Source organism: Limanda limanda, chromosome 13 (assembly GCF_963576545.1).
Source record: "Limanda limanda chromosome 13, fLimLim1.1, whole genome shotgun sequence".
Taxonomy (NCBI): domain Eukaryota; kingdom Metazoa; phylum Chordata; class Actinopteri; order Pleuronectiformes; family Pleuronectidae; genus Limanda; species Limanda limanda.
Genome location: NC_083648.1, coordinates 15,597,023 through 15,611,682, shown reverse-complemented (window position 1 = coordinate 15,611,682; position 14,660 = coordinate 15,597,023). Strand labels below are relative to the sequence as shown.

The window sequence follows — 14,660 nt, the reverse complement described above, 5'->3', positions numbered from 1 at the left end:
CTGAGCGTTAGATGAGAGGAAGGATACCATTCATGTCTCTGTGCAAATATGAGGCTACAGCAGCTAGTTAGCTTAGCTTAGCATAATGACTGGAAACAGAGGTAGCCAACATGGTGACAAAGTCAATTCATTAGCACCCAGTAATTAACACCTGGCTTATTATTGGTTGAACAAAAACAACCGCACCAGGAAATAACTGGTCCGTCCAAAAAATAGTCTGAAACATAAACCTCCGTAAAACAGCGGGTGGTCATTTTTAAACGTCAGCCTTTCTGCAGATTCTGTTTAATAAGTTGGCTTTGTAGGTTTTATGTTAAAGCAAGGCTGTTTTAGTTATAAGAGTTAAGCTAACCAGGTGCTGGCTGTAGCTTCCTATTTCATGTTCTAACAAGAGGGAGATCGATCTTCTCCTTCAACTCTCTGCAAGTAAAAAGTAAATGAGCACTTTTCCCCAAAATGTCAAACTTTTCCTCCGTCAGTGAATCACAAGTTAATGTCTTTGTGTATCCCGTCCAGGCTGGACGGTGCCTCCTCCACTCGTCTCCCTCTCAGAACCAGGGTGAAGACACGTTGGACGGAGTGAGACACCCTGAGCAGAAGCTCCTTCAGTCCAGCCCTGTACTCCCGTCGGATCAGGCAGTAGAGCACCGGGTTGAGGCAGCTGTTGGCGTGGGCCAGACACACGGTCAGGGGGAAGGCGTAGGCCTGCGCGTTGTAGAAGGCTTTACTGAAGGGCACCAGGTCAAACTTGATTAACACCCCCCACATGGTGAGAGCCTGGTTGGGCAGCCAGCAGATGAAAAAGGACAGAACTACGATGGTGACGGAGCGGGTGACCTTGGAGCGGCGGCGCTTGCGTCCCCTCTCGCTCTCGGACTTCTCGGTTTCGCTTCCACTGACCACACTGCCCACGATGCGGCGGTTCAGGATGAACCTCAGGAGCAGGAGGTAGCACACACTGATGATAATCAAGGGCACGACGAATCCTAAGAGGACCTTTTGCATCTGATAGAGTCCGAGCAGGACTTGTGGATCCCAGTGGCCCGAGTCGGAGTCAGAGAACCGCACCAAGCACAGCTCGTCATCAGCAGACACCTGTAAAAGCAACAACTGCATCAGAGACTGCTCGCCCACAACAGAGAACACACTGTAAGCCAATCAAATCAGGGATGATAGATGAGTCTCAAAACCTGGACTGTGGTGGAGTAGAAGGCATGAGGCAGCGTAGCCACCAGTGACACCACCCAGATGGTTAGACTGCCCCACTTGGCCCGAGCAGTGGCGATCCTTGGGCTCTCCATCTTCAGTGAGGTAACCAGGGAGCGGTAGCGGGTCACACTCATGGCGGTGAGGAAATAGACGCTGGCGTACATGTTCATGGTGGTGACCGAGCTGACGATCTTGCACATGATGCGGCCGAAGGGCCAGCGGAAGTCCAGCGCCGTGTCTATGGCCCAGAAGGGCAAGGTGAGGACGAACTGGAGGTCGGTCAGCGCCAGGCTCATCACGAAGCAGTCGATGGAGGAGTGGTGGTGGCCCCGGCGGCGGGAGTGGAGCAGGAAGAGTGCCAGGAAGTTACCCACAAGCCCCAGCACACACACCACTAGGTAGACCAGGGCGATGAGCACTCGCACCTGTCGGACAACAACACTCGTTTTAGTCTTTCTCTCAACGAGGATCAAACAAAAATTGCACATAACGAAATTAAAGCCAAAACCCGACATGCAGAAAAGAAAAAAGTTTTCGAAGCATGTTTTTCATGTATAATCACAAACGTTAAGGAAACTTGTACATTTTATCAGGACAACGTATTGCATGTATGTTTTGAATTGCATTAAATATAACTGTTGTTAGAGTGTGTTGTTAGAGTGTGTTCATTTAATCTAAAATGATGTCATTGTTGTAGCCTTTGAACTCTTGATTGCATCTTACTGTCCACATTGTTATTCGTGTTTTTTTTTCTCTGCTCATGATTGGGAAGCACTTAGAGCTGCACCACAACCTGCATGAAAGTCTCTGCTCAAATAGAGTTGGATTATTGAGTGATTGGTAAGTATGGGATAATCAAACCTACGGCCAGGTTGGCGCCGTCTCCGTGCAGGTCCAGGGAGGACTCCTTGGAGAGGACGTGCAGCCAGCAGCTCAGGGAGATGTTGAGAGGAGCCAGGCTGGAGGCTGCTCCGGTGGCACCGACCACTCTGGAGATCTCCCGCTCGTCCTCCTCTCCACACGCACTCAGCGCTGCGGAGGCGCTGCTGTTGCTCTGCATGATGGAGCAGCTGCGGAGGGAAAACACCAGATACACGGGGACAAGTTACTTTTGAAAGCGAGAAGTTGCGCAGGGTTCTCTCCTCTTCTCGGGCTCAGTCTCGGATGCACAAATCCCCATCGTCCCCGTCCTGCTGCATTTGAGGCTCAAAGTCCCAGCGGGAGATCACAGCTTTGTACGAGTGGTTTGTTGAAGCGCCTCTGCGTTGTTGTTGGTGTTGTTGTTGTTGTTGTTTCCAGTTGTGGAGGAAAGAATAAAAAGCTAAGCGATAGGAGCTGTTGAATGTGAAGGAGTCCACTTTGGAGCCTGAAGTGCGACAGCAGCCTCCTCATCTCTCACTGATTCTGGCAGCATCCACACACTGGAGGCTTTTATAGTCGCGGGGCTCAGCTCCACCGCCGGGTGGCGCTCATGAGCGGCACTGTCATGCAACATGCGCTTCGTGAAGATATCAACTCAAAGTGAACCATTTCTTCCTTTCTGCTTCCAGGAAAATCAGATGTATTTTTAAAGTAAATAATCAGGGGGGAAAGATGTATGTATGCTGTATGGTAACGTTTATTATTTTTTATAATAATAATAACCTTTATTGGTATGGCACTTTTGATGACAGAGTTACAAAGTGTTTTACAAGAGGGTAAAAACGCAAAACAACAATAACATAGGTAATTGAACAAAAAAAACTTAAGTATAATAAATAAAATTGCACAGATGGATTAAAGTAGTTTTCTTTTTCTTCCTATTTTGTGTTTTGTAGGAAGCTTATGGGACCAGAGGTGGGCTGTTAATATATAAAAAATCAATACCCATTAATGTAAAATTAAATATTGAAGAAAAAAAAAAAGCATGTTGTAATAAGTGATTTGAAAGCAGTAGAAGATGTAGCATTTCTCTGGGATACCTCATTCCAGAGATTTGGGGGTTTCACAGGGGCTTCAATGCAAAACAAACAAGAGGCCAATGCAGCGAGGTTAGAATTGGTGCGTTTTGCCATTCACTCAATCGGAATGATGGCAGGATGGTATCTAACTGCCAGCCTTCTTTCTCCTGGGGTTTTTGTGAAGCAGTAATAATCCTAGCATGAGTAATGCCATAACAGGAAATCTAGCCAGGACAAGATAAAGACATTGACAGACTTGAGTAGTCCTCAAATGTTAAAGATTTTATCTTTGAAATTGAGTGAGGAAAACAACTGGAGTGGGCCATCTATTTTTCCTGGACCTCGAAACAAATATAGCCCCCAGATTTCCTGCAGCGAGTTGAATCTATTGTTTTTTCATTGAGGAGGTTGTGTTGTTTTTAACGGATAACTGTGCGATATAATAACAAGGCCACTGAAAAACTTTTCAGAGTCATTTTTGTTCTTGTTATAATTCTTATTTACCTCATTTAAAGTTTGCTCAGAGTTTCTGCTTCCTTTGAATTAAAACTGAGTTGCAGCCAGGCCATCCCGTCCCATCTAACATAATCACAATGGCGTGAGCTATAACCTCACATTTCCTCGTTGTGCTCTGATATAACCTTTAGAAACTCATGAATATGATGTTCAGCTAAAGTACAAGGGTGGTTTTTCCAGGAAAGGTTTGTTTGGCCTACGAGCATTTGTTGTTACGCATCAGAAATGCACATCAGTAGAATGATAATTAGATTTCAAACCCTTTAATCTTTGTCAGGGAGCCAGAGGAGGGAGAGATTTTTTTTTTCGATTTGCATTTCTTATAGTTCAGTGTTGGTATTCATATAAAGCAGCGGTGTGGCCACCTGTACACACATCAAAGAGAGAAAGGAGCAGGATGAGTGAAGCTGGCTGAGACGCTCAGTCATTTTCTCAATCCTCAACAGGCAGGACTGGACTCGCTCGGGCGCTCTGTGGCTTATCAGTTTCCCAAAATCGTTCAAATGCGTTTTTTTCAAAGAATTTGTCCAAAGGCAGCATCTGACACCTTGATGATTCAACAACAACACATCAACAGTTTGCTACAAGGGACAACTTGAAATGGTCGTCTCTTCTGTTAGATCAGGATCGGATTCAAAGGTTTGTCAAGAAAGCTGGAGACAATTTATTTTCTTCTCTTCTCAAGGTAACCCTGAAATAAAATCTTGTGTAATTACAATTATCTATGGATAATTAATGTGCATTATATGTAACATCCAAACTAACTGCACAACAAACTTAAATACTACACCTGATGAAAACAAGCCACAACCCATGAATAAAATATAATATAAAAAAAATACAATTCAAAGCAACGAATACAAAGCGGAATAAATCATAATATTATTCGGTATTTACCAAATTTACCAGATATTGTTGGCATCTTACCCAAAGCTCTCTGTGAAGGGTCTGTGTAAGAAGGGCTGAGAGATATGGCCTAAAAGTCAAAAACATTTAAAAATGGGTCAATATTGATAATTATCAATATACACGTCACAACATTATTTCTCTTAAGTTTAAATTCTCTTCTACTGAGTGAACGTTGTGGTTTTGAACTCTACTTTATGAGCACATGACACTTGATAAACAGTCAAACATATCCCAAATCTGAGGCTGATCAATTATCTGTTAAACCTCCTGATGCAAACATTATATCAATATATATTGGACTTGTGGTATATGCTATTCGTGGAAACTATAGATATGATTTTTGAATTGTATTGCAGCCCAACAAACACATTATCCATTCTCCAGTATATGAAATGAACCATCTCACATTAATAATACTTCATTTATGAAACGTCATCATTCATTTGCATTCTCCAGAATCTGTAAAAGCTGTTTATAGATGTTTAATTCAAATCTCATTAGTTTGTCTTTGTGTTGTGTGACGCTGAGGGCTTCTTTTTGTCTGAAAGTCCCGATAAAGCACAGAGGGAAGTGCATGTACCCTGACTTTTAATTCTATCATATTTAAATCAGATCAAATTTACATGAGGAGAGAGATACTTGTTAGAGATTATAATGAACGAGAGAAGCTTGCAATGAACTCTGCCCCTGACAAGAGCTTTTCATCATTCGTCGAAATCGTTGGGACTTTCTACTCAGAATCACTTAACGGTGCCCTGTGCTATTCACACACAGATTCAGGGCTGAGTACATCCAGTGGTCGCCTTCTTTGTCATTCTCGGGGGAAAGAGCATCACGCAGACGTAGCCATTTGAATTCACAATCTAAATGATTCCCTTTGCACTTTGCAATGCAAAAAATATAGCAGCAGTGACAGTCAGGTTTTCTAACTGCGCCCTTTTCAGAGAGGTGACAAATTTGTTTTTAATAAAGGTCCCCTTGCCAGTAATGACTTTAGACATCGGTGTATGGGTACAAATTTCACAGTCATTATAAAGGGAGCAACACGTGCAAATGCCAAAGCCACGAGTTTGCCGAATTAATGATATTTCTGCTTCGATCTTCAAAAGCTCGGTGAACCGCGGACAAACTTAGCTCCCAGAGAAAAGCATGATAAATGATCTTTCCTTCCTGTCACCTCCTTTCAGCCCCGGCCGGGAGTATCTCTGCTCAGCCCTTACATGATTGTTATTCATATAGAATTTCTACCTATATCTAAAAGTCTTTATCACGCCACTGCAACACGCTGCTTAAAGCAACCTGATCAATAATTCATTTCTCGCTCCCTCTGTGTACTTGCATCTTTTGGGTTCAGGTTTGCTTGAATTTATTCTGTTTAGAATTTTCTTAAAGTTTTATCTGTCATCTCAGTTTTCCTATCTGCTGAGACGCTCAGCACTCAGCGAGGTTTTGTAGGAAAATACGAAGGCTGACCTCAGACAACTAGTGACGAGCCACTAACTAAACTCTGTAAACTCTTAAGAGCATCAAATCAAATATAACATGCAGATGTTAATTATTCAAATAACGGCTGAATAATGAATTCTTGCCTCCACATATTATGGTCTGTTTCTAGAAATGTAACACAGGTGGAGAGTACATTTGTATTTATTTTTGTTTATCCATGCTTGTTGCAGCCTTACTCCACAGGGATCCAATGTAGGTCCAGTCGGTCCACCACTTGATGGATTCACATTCATGGTCCCCAGAGGATGAATCCAGATGACTTTGGTGACTTTCCTTAAGCGTCACCTCGGGCCGACTGATGATCAGCCAAAAATCGGAAAAAATCTTACAGTATGAATTACAGAGTTTACTACTTCTATACCATACTATTCCATACTATACCACACCATACTATACTATACTATAATAGAGTGCATACATCTGCCAAGGCGCAATTGTCCCCTTATGAAACTACATTTAAATTCACTAGATCTGGATTCTTTTTTTTAATCTAGGCCTAATTACACACACTTACTTAGCTTGATAAGTAATTTGTTAGTTAGATCTATAAATCAAAGATCCTGGAAATGTAAAGGTGTCTTGCTTAGCCTTGTGTAACCCTGCTAACAGACTATACTGTGAAGAAGACATAAAAACACATTTTCATTTGTTGAGATATTTGATGCATTCTCCAATTCGTTACAGACATCAGGCACATTCTTCAATGTGTCCTTACACGGAGTTTGTACAAAGACAAAAAATCTTATCATTATAAACCGTCTACATTTCTAAAACAGCCCATACTTTGATGGATATGGCCTCAGTGTTGACAAGCCCTGTCAGCCATCTGTGTCCTGTATTCCAGTGAAAAATTAACTTACAAATTATCTTGTGGGACTGACCTGAGCAGAGTTCACTGTATTAATCTGAGCTGCTTCAATAACTGGAGTTTAAAAATATAAATGATCTGAAAGTTGTTTCCATTCTTTGGCTTTGAATTCATCAAGCTGATAAAATAAAGTACATGTGGCCTGTTTGTTTGTGTGTGTGTTTGTGTGTGTGTGTGTGTGTGTGTGTGTGTGTGTGTGTGTGTGTGTGTGTGTGTGTGCGCGTGTGCGTGTGTGCGTGTGCGTGTGTGTGTGTGTGTGTGTGTGTGTGTGTGTGTGTGTGTGTGTGTGTGTGTGTGTGTGTGTGTGTGTGTGTGTGTGGTGTGTCTGTGCTGGTGAATAAGTACAGAGATTGAATATTGTTCGCTTTGTGTGTCACATACATATTTAATTAGAGATTTACAGTCAAGATACTGTGGAGACCGTCCTGAAAATCAATATGCTGTCTGAACTGTGACGTGCTGTGGATGGTATTTCCCTGGAAAGGATACTATTATTAATACTATTAATTATTAATGACAACATATTTCTTTGAACCTACTATAAAAGGTCACGCAACATAGATCTAATTTCCACAAACAGTATAGCAACGAATACTTTTGCTCTAAAATTTAAACATATAAAAAATATAATATCTATTATAACAAACAGGCAGAGTTTCTTTCGACAACTTGCATGAAAGTGAGGCTTGGTTTGATTGAAGTGAGAAGTCATGCAGCAGTTTTTACTTAAATATTTGAGGCAACGAAATTGTAGATGTACGATATTTACATTTTAATCCTAAAATTATGTTCTTGCTCATATACATTAAAGTTAATAATAAAATACAGCAGTAAATTGACATTCCTCTTCTTTTCCAGATCATACTGCAAATACCTATATCATGCAGTCGTGCGTCAGCAATAAAATATCTGCCAGGTCCCGGAGGCTCTGTTCATCCAAAGAAAGGATGACCTCCATCTGAGTGAGTGAATTCCAGTTAGAAACATATTTTATTAGTGTGTTAGGGTGGGTGGCAAACACACCATGACACCTCACTCGGTCTCTGAACAGACGCTTAAAAAGCAATTAAATTGCTGATTTGGATGCTGTATCTGCAAGCAAGGCTGCACTGCTTCGCTGCTATCTTTCCTCCTGTGAAGCCCGAGGAGCTCAGTGATTGTCCCGGTGCCTGTGATCCTGGTGGTAAGAGGACTGGACGTCTACCATGGGGAAATCTGCCCAGATCCAGAGCTTCTCGGTTAGGCTGCTCAAGGCCTCAAAGCCTCTGGAGTCGATGAGGAGTGGAGGAAGAGGGACGTCTTGCACTTCATCCATTGACTGCAGGGAGCGGGACGGCACTGAGGGGGCAGAGGCATGGTGGAGAGGTGTAAGTGTATGTGTGTGTTTGTGTTAGAGAAAGACAGTGGGTGTATGCATGCCTACAGACCTTTGGTCTCTGCATAGTCCGCCTGGCTGAGATGGCTGTAGGGGTCTGGCTGCAAATTTGAGGAAATAAGGAGAGAGAAAGAGAGGAGCAGAACCTGGACAATAACACAGACAGCAGGACAAAAACAGGCCAAGCACAGAGAGCAGAGGGAAACAGCAGAAAGCACAGGGGTGAGAAAAGGTGGTATTAAGCATAACCAACACACAAATGTGAACAAAAGATGAGCGCAGGTGCAACTCAAACATTTCACTCGATTAACATCTTAAATACAAATGCAACAGTTGTCAACAGTGGAGCACAGGCTGTGACTATTAATGATGAACTTGCATAAAAATCAAAATTTTCTTGAATAGATCATTAATATCACATTTTCTCTAATACATACACAGAACTGAGCCTCTGTCTCTAGTGTACTATATTCACATGTTCCTATTATGGTTGCAGGCTATGCAGATGTGCGGATGCAGTGTGTAATCTGTCTCACCAGGATGCAGGTCCCTTTTTGCGTTGTCTTGCTGGAGCTGCTGGAGAGGATAGCCTGCGCCTGGTTTAGCTGCTCCAACAGAGCACTGTAATTTGAATGCAAACACAAAGAAGAAAGAGGCTGTGTAAAAAACAAAGTGTTCACAGGGGAGATGCACAGGTTCCTTGATGTGCAGGTTTATTTGTTATGATCACTGGCAACTAAAACCACAAAAAGAAGAGCACGAGCATGCAGCGTCTTCCCCGTTGGTCTTCCCAGCAGCATCAGGAAGAAAGCAGCCTAATGAGGAAGCAGGATGTGGAGGAAGCGGAGCCAGATAACGGCATTTCAGGTTCCAAATTTGTAGAGGGCTTTGTATTCTGGCAATATAAGGAATGTCTGTCTGCCTTTCAAGAGGGGCCAAGGGACCAAATCAATACAGATGAAACACTGACAGATGAATTGCAACACCCAACGAAAGATACACAGTGTAGCTGCTTGGAAACAAATCCTAATCGGGAGATAAAAACAGCAAACAACAAAATGAACCTAAGTTATTAAAGTATTCCAATCGGCATTTTGATTTGTTTTGTTTGGTTCATTCAATTGTTTAAGATGATGCCCACAATGGAATCCATACCTATAGGGTGAAGCTGATGTGAGTACTGTTTTTACCGGCACCACTTAATTGGCTCTAGAACTAAGGATAAATGAGAAACCTTTATTTGACATTTACTTTGACTTTACAGTTTGATCCATGTCCTATGCACTAGCATGGAGGAGGCCGGATTAATAAGCTATACTGTAACCAACCACAAGGGAGCAATCAAGACGCTTTGGCTTCACTTTTGGGGAGCAGCCATGTCATCCATTCACAGTCAATGTTTTAAAATCCCTGTAAATTGAATATCTTGTCATCTTTGGTTGATGTAAAAAGTTGTTTTCAATTCTCTTTCCATCCTTTAAAGTTATAAACCAATAAATCAATAATGAGGACACATCATTAGTTGGAGGCCTTGTTTGGCTCCTTTGAGGACTCACTGGTTGGTCTCCTCCAGCTGCTGGATCTTTCTCTGCAGCTCCAGGTTGTGAGCGCTGCATGCAGACATCCTTCAGAGGGAGACAGGGAGGAAGTAAGAGAAGGGAAAAGAAACATAGAATAGGAGGATATTAATAGGCCTTAAGCATTGTGTGTTCTTTCAATGCTCCTTTAGCCAATATCCGTCTGTTATCTTGCACCCATTCTGAATTCTTGGGGCTCCAGTCTACCCCCCTGACCCCATTCTACTGCTGTGTCTCTGGTTTCTTGAGTCACTATATGAGTCAACCTCCATTAAGGCAGCCAGACTGAGCTGAACCATCAATAAGTGATAACCTGTTTGATACGCTCTGCTGGCAGTGAGTTTGATTAAAGCCGACTCTGCTCAATGCAAACTTTTGTCATCCAGGGGAAACTGAGGTCAAGGTGGGATGAGATGTTCATAGCACACTATTAAAGTCCTATAAGATAATGAAGGATTTTAAAAGTTACTGAAATATGCACAAAGGGATGTTTGGTGATTTTGAGGCACAGAAACACAATGTTTTCTGAGATTCAAAATAGGATTTCTATTAAGTTTAACTCATAAAGTTATTAAACACTAGGGCTTCTTGTTTTTGTTTTTTTGTCTTTAGCCCAAAAACTCTCTACCGATTTTTTCATAAACACTCAGATTTCAGATTTGACCACGGTCCACAGCTCCCTGGGTTTAATGGCTCCTTTATTCTGAGATGAATCGATGATGGGGAATTTAAGAGTCCAGTGGTGCAAGTATAACCATCTGAAGCTCAGCGTCAGTGCAATCGAGCAGCCCTGGAAATACACTGGCACTGCTTTGGAACAATACATTGTTGGAATCTGGCAAAACAGCAGCATGCAGGGGAATTGAGGACTGCACTTTTTTGTAAGGTGTAATTCGTCATATGAATCAAAGTAGAGGCTCAAACATGCCGCATCGTTTGCGGAGGTGGGATGGGTGGAGGAGCCAACGTGGGGGTGGCAGGCAGGATTATTACATCTGGTGACAAAGGACGCCTGGCTGTGCAGTAAGGTTGATTCTTCACCACCTGGAGTTAGCGGAGGAGGAGGAGAGGGACTAAACTGAGCTCCGTTGCAAACAAACATCTTGCTCTGCATTGTGAGATACTGCATCAGTGCACCATCTTCAGTATGAAGCCAAGCAAGTGGAATATCACGACATGTTTGGCTGTGTTTTGCCACCGAATATCTCAACAATAAACAGAATTTCATGATTTCTCAACAGTGATAAACAGTCCCATTGGTTATGTGTGTGAGTCCTCGACACATCCATCAGTTTGTTAAAGGGATAGTTCACCCAAAAATGAAAATTCACAAGTGTTCTGATATCCTCCTCCGGAACAGTGTTTAACGGGCAGTTTTTTGAATAAAAACATGGTGTAAATTAATTTGAATATCAGGGCTTACGGACCCTTGGAAGACACCACAAGAGCAGTATGGAGGCATGTTTTTTTTTATGTTGGAAGATGTCATCACCATTTACTTCAATCGAGACTCAAAAAGTGTTTTTTAAGGACTAAAAGGTCGGGAGTCCAGCAAAATACAAATTTTGTCAGTAACTTGCTTCAGAGTACTGAAGCACTTTAAAATGTGAGTATCTTGTCAACAGATGGCTGCAGATTAAAGCTTCATCTGCCCAGGCCGAGGAATGTGCATGAAATAATGTTGTGCTGTGTGAGGACGCCGAGAGCAGCCGGCTCGTACCTTCCCTCCAGACAATCGACATATTCTCTCTTCTTCTTCCGACTTTCTTGAGCCGAGCGCTTGTTGCGGATTTTCCGCCGGATCTTCTTTAAAACCTTCTCTTCAATCTTGTCAGGGAGATGAAACAGATGGGAGGATAGGGAATAGACAAATAAGAAAGAAAAAGGGTGACTGAGTGTTGTTGCGTGTGTGTGTGTGTGTGTATGTGTGTGTGTGTGTGTGTGTTTGTGTGTGTGTGTGTGTGTGTGTGTGTATATACGCGTTTGAGTGTGTGTCCTGCTCATGTACCTTGGACAGGGGCAGTTTGCTGGGCAGGTTCACTCCCTCTTTAGCCAGAAGTGTCTTCTCATCCTCGTCAAGCTGAAGCTCTGGCAGGGAATGCTGGGGGACTTGTTGTGCCTGTGAACCATGCAGACAGAATATTGCCGTTTAAGTGACTGTTTTGGCAGCTCACCCAGAGAAAGCACTGCAGTGTAGCTCAGGAAATGTTGTTGATATCGTGCAAAGCTGGCTCTTGTGTGGGACAGGTAAGCAGGGGACCATGAAGTGCAATTATCGAAAACACTGAACCAAATTATTTTTAATTAACACCCCTCGTTGGTTTAAAAGCTGGGGGAAAAAAGAATTCTCACTCACGTTCTGACCCAGGTTTGACAGCAGCAGTTCCTTCACTGTGAGCGTCTGACTGGACAACAGAGCAGAGCTTTGGTTTGTCGTGAGGTAGTACGCGATTCCAAGCTGCTCTTGCAGGTTGCTGGACTCCCGACCTTGGGATTGAATGAGTTAAACAGCAGGTGATGCTTCGCTTAAATTCAAATTTCCACCTTGTGCCGTTCATAGAGAAACATTTAGTGTTTAGGCTGCTGCCTGCGTCTGAGACCGTTGCACCCCGCTGTGCTGTACAGTCCACTGCCTCAACAAAATGTGTCACACTTTTCTCTGTTTGATATGTCTTTGTGTTGTTGCCAATGGGGTTTATGCTGACAATTGTCTGCATAAATCGCATCTAAACACATCTACATTTTTTTAAGCACCGAGGAGGACAACCATCAGCATTGTGAAAAGGGATATTTATTCAAAAGACTTTGAATTGCACAGCCTTTTATCCTTTGCAGATGCTCATAAATGGGAAAAACAAATTATTTGCTCTTTGAAAGGGGCATTTAGCCGTTAGAGGCTCACTCAAAACCCCTTCATTATGCTGCAGCACAAAGTAGAAATTGGGAAATCTCACATTCAGGGTTTGGTTTTATACCTGGCAGTGCTGCAGTGCCCTGGATCACATTGTTCCTGTGGGTTTGTGTGTCTCTGAATGCTGTACTGTTTCATGTGGCTGTAAGCCTCAGAGATGTTCCTTGCCAATCCAAAATACCAGGATATAACTGTCACTGTTAATCCAGTCTTACTTTGATCAATGGAAGCAGTTTTTTCACTGGCTGGCAGCTGATTCCCTGGATCCTGAGGGAAAGCCGGCGTGTCAAAGGTTGGGTGAGGGCTCCCCGAGTGATCCATCAGGGGATCCTCATTGATGCCACTGTCAGTCGTGCAAGGTGACCACAGTGGGGACGCCGGCGTAGAGGAGTCACTCCCCCCCAGCAGGGAGTCCAGGAAATCATCAGCAGAGCTTCTCTCTGGACTCTGGGTCTGAGGTGGAGAGGATAGTTAATGTACACATAATCCCATCATCTTCTTGCCATTGACTTAATCAGAAAATCATATTCTCTCACACGAGCACAGAAAACAACATTCAATTCCTCCTGCTCATTTCCTTGCGAGTCTTATCTCATCATTGTCTGTGAGTCAGCTGCATGTATACATGAAGCTGTAAATGAGCTCACATGCATGCTTCTATTAACATGACCCTTGTTATATACAGATCCCACTCAGCCGTCACACTTTCATAAGGAGATTCTGTGAGTTTGCATTTGGGATTATTATGTCCCCTGAGTGAACTGTGCAAAACGACCATACTCACATCATTAAATGTAATAGTCCACGATTGGTTGCTCTGGTAACCAATGGTTTCATCAGTGTTCCTGAGCAGGAGGTCAATGAAGTCCAACCCAGTGTGCGCCTGAAATGAACAACAAGTCTGAGTGAAGGTTGAGAGTCAAGGTTTTTTTTTAAGTTCTGCCTGATTTCATGATATTTGATTCACATCTTCAGTCCAAATTGTTCTTGCTCAACCTTACACTTGCCTTTAAAAAAGACTAAAATCAATATATATCCATTTTTACCTTCTGTAATAGCTTTTTCTTCCACTGCTCAGGCTGAATCTTTCTCTTATGTAAAAAAAAAAACAATAGTTGTATGTCTTACCTTCTCTGTTTTCAGTGCCATAATTCTAATATTAAATCAGCGGTTGATGAAATTTCAGTGAAACCTTCCAGCAGGAATTAAAAGACAACTAGATCAGGACGATCCTCTGTGTGGCTCCGTGTCCAGGAGCAAACCTTGAGTCTCTCTCTAGGGACAAAGTTGAGATGCCATAAGCATTACCTCATCCCAGGTGATCACTGTCCAATCCGGTGTTTAGCAGACAGCTGGGAGAGCCAATCAGCACAAGACGAAGGCTCTCTGATCGATTTATTGGTCAAAGTTTCTCCTTGAGTGACATTTGATGTCCTCAGCACGAGACGCTGTTGGTTTCACATTGAATACTTTGTTGGACAGGATTGATTTACAGCTCATTTTTATTGCTTTCAAAGGCAGAGGGCGGACTGAGTCATGATTATCTTTATCTGTTAGTGACAATTAGTTCATCAGTTCAAACCAAAACAACAAAAAATGTGCTTAGCTGTACAGAATAGCTGTACGGATGCTATTTTAATGGACTGAAAGTTATCATCATTATTGTGATGGGAATGAATATAGTTTGAATTAAAGGGGAACCTGACCAATCGTCTACATTATAACCCTACTGCATTAATGAACAAACACAACAAAGTAAAGAAAATAAGAATTACAGTGATATTACATTTCATTTATGTATCACGTTTCTTAACAATATTACAGTGCTTTAAAAGAAAGAAACTATGAG

At 42.5% G+C, this 14,660-nt stretch overlaps 2 protein-coding genes across 2 annotated transcripts; both read right to left on the bottom strand.

Moving 5' to 3' along the window:
* Nucleotides 1-483: 483 nt before the first annotated feature.
* Nucleotides 484-2,269, bottom strand: LOC133018562 (relaxin-3 receptor 1-like). Its single transcript, XM_061084957.1, has 3 exons — nt 2,075-2,269; nt 1,191-1,634; nt 484-1,095 (listed from the first exon to the last, which is right to left on the bottom strand). The coding sequence occupies exons 1-3, from the start codon at nt 2,267-2,269 to the stop codon at nt 484-486; spliced, it is 1,251 nt and encodes a 416-aa protein (XP_060940940.1).
* A 5,829-nt stretch (nt 2,270-8,098) lies between these two features.
* LOC133017479 (cyclic AMP-responsive element-binding protein 3-like protein 3-A) lies at nt 8,099-13,960 on the bottom strand. The gene is made up of 10 exons (XM_061083593.1): nt 13,940-13,960; nt 13,596-13,694; nt 13,027-13,264; nt 12,257-12,387; nt 11,909-12,019; nt 11,621-11,727; nt 9,880-9,948; nt 8,860-8,944; nt 8,376-8,469; nt 8,099-8,286 (listed from the first exon to the last, which is right to left on the bottom strand). The coding sequence occupies exons 1-10, from the start codon at nt 13,958-13,960 to the stop codon at nt 8,099-8,101; spliced, it is 1,143 nt and encodes a 380-aa protein (XP_060939576.1).
* Between the last annotated feature and the right edge of the window lie 700 nt (nt 13,961-14,660).

Coding starts and splice junctions, on each gene's coding strand:
- LOC133017479 (XM_061083593.1), bottom strand. CDS start 13,960: ATGGCACTGAAAACAGAGAAG. Junction 13,695..13,939: donor TGGCACTGAAAACAGAGAAG/GTAAGACATACA, acceptor TGTTCATTTCAG/GCGCACACTGGGTTGGACTT. Junction 11,728..11,908: donor GCAAACTGCCCCTGTCCAAG/GTACATGAGCAG, acceptor CTCCCTGACAAG/ATTGAAGAGAAGGTTTTAAA.
- LOC133018562 (XM_061084957.1), bottom strand. CDS start 2,269: ATGCAGAGCAACAGCAGCGCCTCCGCAGCGCTGAGTGCGTGTGGAGAG. Junction 1,635..2,074: donor GAGACGGCGCCAACCTGGCC/GTAGGTTTGATT, acceptor GTTGTCCGACAG/GTGCGAGTGCTCATCGCCCT. Junction 1,096..1,190: donor TCTACTCCACCACAGTCCAG/GTTTTGAGACTC, acceptor TTGCTTTTACAG/GTGTCTGCTGATGACGAGCT.